Consider the following 6,000-nt stretch of genomic DNA (forward strand, 5'->3'; position numbering starts at 1 on the left):
AGAACAAATATGAGCAGGTGTGACATTGAGGGAAGCTGATAATAAATAATGATGCATAATGATTTACTGGACTTCATGTGCTGCAGGCTAATGTTTTGGTGCACACTAAAAACGGTCACATTTCTCCAGGTGGTTTTCTTGTACTTCCAAGAGTTATAGCTATTTGTACTTTTACATAATAAACAGTTTTGTAAGAGAATTTAAAGAGCAAAATTAAATAAATAAATAAAAAATGGGCATAATTTTACTCACCCCAATGGTGTTTCAGAATTAAAAAAAGCCTCAGTCATCATTGCATATGCAATTCCATGCAATGAAAGTAAATGCTGACTGTCATTCTGGCTCTGGAAAACATCTGTCATTCTGGCTCTGGAAAACGTCTGTCATTCTGGCTCTGGAAAACATCTGTCATTCTGGCTCTGGAAAACATCTGTCATTCTGGCTCTGGAAAACATCTGTCATTCTGGCTCTGGAAAACATCTGTCATTCTGGCTCTGGAAAACATCTGTCATTCTGGCTCTGGAAAACGTCTGTCATTCTGGCTCTGGAAAACATCTGTCATTCTGGGGGAAAAAATCTTAACTTTGTGGGTTTGAAACGACATAAAAATATTAAATTATGACAGAATCTGTGGTGACAGCGGGGAGGACTTTTTTATTTTTTAAACAAAGAATCTATTTTTTGTTTTGTATTACAGATCATTATATTATGTAAAAATCAACAAATATATACTAAGAACATCATACTCATTATCACCATCTTCAAAAAAACATAATAAAGACAACGTCATGCTTTATTAGTTTCTGATTGGCTGCTGCGGAGGTGGGCGGTCCTTCCAGGAAAAACGGAAGTGTGATTGTTTTGGTCAAACAGGAGGAGGAATGGAGGCGAAGCCAGAGAGTCACAAGGTGAGTAGCGATAGTGTTTGTCAGTAACCTTACGTTTACATTGACGATAACATTTCTGACATGACATCACACAAAGTTATACATGCATATGTATATTTTTACGTATTTAATGTCTCAGGAAAAGACCGTTTTCCATAGCCGCTGAAGCTAGTTAGCGATAGCCCAGGCTGGTGACTGACATGTCGTTCAAGCCTGATGGTTTAGTCACTGTCATGTCTCTGTGATGGACTGGTGTTTCAAATACCTCTGTCACCCGTTGGGTAACACCTTCAGCAAGGAGGTCTTTATTGAACGGCTTCACTTGTCAAACCAGTTAACTGGAGAGCTTTGGTCATAACGTAATGAAGTGTTATAGATTGTAGAAGATTATATAGCAGCTAGATTGACATTACCGCGTCCTCCATGTGATTATCAGTTGCAAATCTAACTTCTGAAAGTCATTATTTGTAAACAGCTGAATTATTAATCTATTGTGGTATATCAGGAATTGTCCACTATAGTATTACAGCTACAATTTTTTTTTATTGTTGGGTTATTAGAAAAAAACAAACATTTAATGTATTATATCTATTTAATGCTGAAGGGTAATCGTTATATATTGGCATCTTGTTTCAAATTATTCCTCTGTAGTGTTGTTGACATTTGGCCCTGTTGTAAAAGTGTGATATATTATGTCATTCATCAGCTGATCTTTGAGAAGGAGGGTGTTTACCTCCACACCAATGCCAAAAGAAGCAATCAGGACACAACCATCCCTGGCTTCATCCGGATAGTTGAGCGGGTATGATCAACAGACTGTATCAGGATTAACACATTTTATTATTAAGCACTTTGATGTGCTAATATATTATTAATGAGGTTATGTGTTAGTAAATAATTGTTCTGTCTATTAACACCGTTTACAAAATAAACTCTTTCAGGATGGAGAGCCGGCACTGGAGTGGAGCCCTGTTGAGGAGGATGTGAGAAATGCTCCTGCTGTCTTCTACGCCAAAAAGGTTGGTATGAGAACGACTTGAACACTCAGTTTGCTCTTCAAAGTTCAAAGGTCACTTGTCACATGTTCATTTAAAATCTATATTGAAATTAACATGCTCAAAGGAAAAAAAAACTTGTTTTGGGAAATTTGTAAATTGTGATTTGCAAAGTTGTGGAAATAAAGGTCATTGAAAATGTATAGAAATGAAAACGTTGTGTCCTACTAAAGATATTTACACACATACAATAAAACCATACATCTCTATAAAAAATACTTTGGCAAGTCATGACCTGCCCAATTCAATCTGAGCAGCTAAGTCCTTAGCCATCTTCAAGAAACGGCTAAAATCACACCTCTTTCATCTACACATGACCATTCAACACTAGCACTCTCTATTCTATTTCTATTGTATCCACTTGTTTTTTTATTTATTTATTAAAAACACCTGACCCTCTAACACTTGCACTCTCTATTCTTTTTTTTATTCTAACTACTTGTTTTCTTCTTATTTAAAAAAAATAGTTTGACCCTCTAAAACAGTGGTCACCAACCTTTTTAGGCCCAAAATCCCTGACCTCTGCCTTTATGAAAGACAAGATCGACCTATTGAAGAATTGATAGAAAAAGACATCCCAGATTGAACTTCAAATCTGAGGCCTTTTACTTAGTATTTTAATTAGTGATGCGCCGATCATAGCTGATTCAGAATTCAGATTTTCTTTTCTTTCTTTTTTTTTTTTAACTAGCAAACTGAATTCTGATATTGATATTGATTTTTAAGCAAATTGATTTATTGGCTATTTGCTTTATAACAAACAAACTGGCTTTAAACAAAAATATCTAGCCATTTGAAATTAGAGGCAACCACTGCATTTTAATCACGATCTGCACGGGCAGTTGTTTTTGATTTGATTTAGATTAATTTCAGGATTTAAAACAAAAACAGAATGGTCTGTGGCAACACTGCTTATGAACCGACAGCACTATAGCGTTTCCTTGTTTACCGCTGTAAACAAAGCAGAGCTGCGCTTTATACGGAGAAGAAAATGCCATTACCATCTAAACTTTTCTCAAGACAGTACCCTTCAGTGATACATTAATATAACCCCATAAATGTAATGCATTTTTGTACTTATTTTACAGTTTTTTTCGGGATCTACTGGGACAGTGATAAAGATCTACCAGCATTCTGTATTCTTTTGCTATTCTTTTGCATTAGCCTAACTGGGACTTGTCATAGCAGTAACATGTTACTGTTCTTTTGTTGGTTTTGTGTGCTTCTATTGTCCTTATTTGTAAGTTGCTTTGGATATATAAATGTAATGTAAATGGTCAAATCTCCGAGAAATGGTTAACATGTACATTAGCATTCAAAAGTTTGGAGTCAGGGAGGTGTTTTTATTAAAGAAATGAATACTCTTTTTTTTTTTTAGACCATAAAAAGATTTATAATGTTTTAAATTTCAAATAAATGTTTTTATATTCATCAAAGCATCCTAAAAAATGTATCACGGAGTCTACAAAAATACTGATAGTTGATCATCAGAATGATTTCTGAAGGATCATGCGACACTGAAGTTTGGAGTAATGACTGGTGAAAATTCAGCTATGCTGTCACATGAATAAATTACATTTTAAAATATATTAAAATAGAATACAGTTGTAATAATATTTTGCAGTATTAGTGTTTACTGTATTTTCGAGCAAATAAATGCAGCCTTGTTGAATGCAAGAACATTAAAAACAAAAAAAAATCTTACCAACTCCCAACTTTTGAATGGTGTCCTGTTTCCTAAACTTCTGTTCCTCTCTTATATTCTGTTTCCTGAAAGGATGGGGAAGAAGGGGAAGAGGAAACTAAGTTTGACCCAGGCTATGAGCCAGACTGGGCCGTCATCAGTACAGTCAAGCAGGAAAGACGGCAAGAGCATCCACCAGTCAGAGAAACAGGTACTGCGCCAAACTGCTGCTTCTCAGATGAAGTGTGCTTGCATTTACATACTCTACATGCTCACGTACGTTTATGTCTTTTGGCAGGTCAGTGGGGCTTCTCCCTGCCCCTTTCAGAGCTGTACTCTCTCCGGAGGGCTCGCTTCTCTCTGGGCAGGAACTTCTTGGTGATGACCACCAGAGGGGGCGATCCTCTCCCTCCCCTGCACTTCCATCGAGGGGGCACTAGAGAGCTGCTAAAAGCCATGCAGCGTTACATCAGACTGGCCCCGTGAGTGGCATGCTAATTGATCTTTTTCAACCAACTCTTTTGCATTTTAGTACCTATATGTGACACATTCTGCTATAAGGTCTCCCATGGATGGTAGGCTCTTCCTGGCATACCCGCATGATTCTGGGGCCCTATCACAGTCGTTTGATGAGCTGCACCTCTTTGATGATACCAGTGCAGATCTAGTGTCTGTAAGTCATATATGTTGTGTTTTAATGTGGTTAAAGCCATAAACAAGGTCCTGTAAACATGCCATGTGATTGGTCATGTCTACAGAGGTTCATTCAGGACCCATACGCGACCACATTTGGGGGCTTCTCCAAAGTGACTAACTTCTTCCGGGGAGCTCTTAGACATCCAGAGTCGCCCCTCGGTAACCGCTCACCACAAGATGCCCATTTCCCACACTCAGCTGATGAGGAGCCAGGCTTTGAGCTCATTACCTGCGTGAGTTATATAGAGTCCTGGCTGTTTGTGTATAAATGCAGATTGTGCATAAATTTAAAACGAGATTGTGTATTCCACCAGGGGGCAGAGCTCGGCCCCAGACCGGAGGTCAAAAGAGGAAAGCCTTTGGATAACTGGGATCAGTTTTTGGATCCAGAGGGCCGTGTCACTGATCCACAGAAGGTCAAGAAGCTGGTGTTTAGAGGGGTTCGTCTAGGTTTCAGTGATATTTTCCTAATCTTGTTTACATGCCACAAACCAATGACGTTACCATTGATTCAAATCTTTCCTGCTTTTTCTAGGGCATTGTTCCATCTCTGCGGAAGGAGGTGTGGAAGTTCTTATTGGGGTTCTACCCGTGGAACACCATAAACAATTTTCAATTTCAACCCTTTTTGTTCCGTTCACCGACGCGGCTCAGCAAAGAAACATGCGCGTGTGTGTGTGTTTTCCTTTGAAAAAGTTTCCCCAGAAATACTTCGCTATTTAATGCATTTTTCCTTACAAATTGTATTATCAGCATAACAATTCGAGTAAATGTGTAAAAGGTATGGCATGAATTTGCCATCCTTCTAGAACAATGTGCATTTATGTTAAAATTGTAACATATTATCAAGTTTAGTTATTCTTATTTCTTTATTGCAAAACGCTAAAACTGGCACCATTTTGGAGAGAAATGGGCTCTCATTTGAACCCATTATCATGGTGTGTGATGCTGAACTATGAGTTTCTAATGGTGTTTGTATTTGCACTGTTCTAAATATTAATATTTTATGTGCAACAACAGCATGCTGTCTCAGTGGCCTTACACATTTTAAATCTATTTTTTCAAACTTTATGATTTAAATGTAGATGATTGTATTGAGAATAACCTTCATCTTTTCTTCAACTGAATACTGTTTCCGTGCTGTTTTGATGTATTTTAAAGAGTTGGCAGTCAAAATTAAAACTGCTTGATGAAAGATACTCTTCATTATTTATGATAAACAAGATAATGTGAATTACAGAATGTACAATGTTTTTAAAATGTATCAATTGCGGTGTACAGCGTTTATTATGAGGGGGTAGAATCCACAGCTCAGTACTCGCTACTCAATACTCATGAGTACTTTTAAATAGGCTACTCTTTTTTTGACAAGTACTTTTACTCTACTCGCACTACATTTTTTGGAAGGTAATGGTACTTTTACTTTTTTCAGTACTCTTTCCACCACTGGACCTAAGCTTAGCACAGTATATGTACTGCTGTCAAAAATGTTGGGGTCAGTGAGATTTTTTTATTAATTTTTTTATAAAACAAGTCTCTTATTCTCACAGAGGCTGCATTTATTTGAACAAAAATGCAGTAAAAACAGTATTATTATGTAATGTTATGACATTTATAATACATGTTTTCTGTGGTAATATATTTTAAAATGTAATTTATTCCTGTGATGGCAAAGCTG

General features: G+C 37.0%; 1 protein-coding gene across 2 annotated transcripts in view; it reads left to right on the top strand.

The window, feature by feature from the left end:
* Nucleotides 1-800: 800 nt before the first annotated feature.
* The window catches only part of LOC107551157 (TBC1 domain family member 17-like), a 10,610-nt gene continuing 5,410 nt past the window's right edge, over nt 801-6,000 (top strand). The window contains exons 1-9 of one of the 2 annotated variants that reach the window (XM_016232668.1): nt 801-908; nt 1,594-1,689; nt 1,829-1,906; nt 3,720-3,837; nt 3,925-4,108; nt 4,188-4,299; nt 4,385-4,555; nt 4,637-4,762; nt 4,858-4,904. In XM_016232668.1, the coding sequence (XP_016088154.1) occupies nt 882-908; nt 1,594-1,689; nt 1,829-1,906; nt 3,720-3,837; nt 3,925-4,108; nt 4,188-4,299; nt 4,385-4,555; nt 4,637-4,762; nt 4,858-4,904 (959 nt within the window). In that variant the 5' untranslated portion in view covers nt 801-881. The remainder of the gene's footprint in view (nt 909-1,593; nt 1,690-1,828; nt 1,907-3,719; nt 3,838-3,924; nt 4,109-4,187; nt 4,300-4,384; nt 4,556-4,636; nt 4,763-4,857; nt 4,905-6,000) is intronic. The other variant, XM_016232667.1, reaches the window with a different exon arrangement.

The sequence above is a fragment of the Sinocyclocheilus grahami genome, unplaced genomic scaffold (genome assembly GCF_001515645.1).
Source record: "Sinocyclocheilus grahami isolate Dianchi unplaced genomic scaffold, SAMN03320097.WGS_v1.1 scaffold416.1, whole genome shotgun sequence".
NCBI lineage: Eukaryota > Metazoa > Chordata > Actinopteri > Cypriniformes > Cyprinidae > Sinocyclocheilus > Sinocyclocheilus grahami.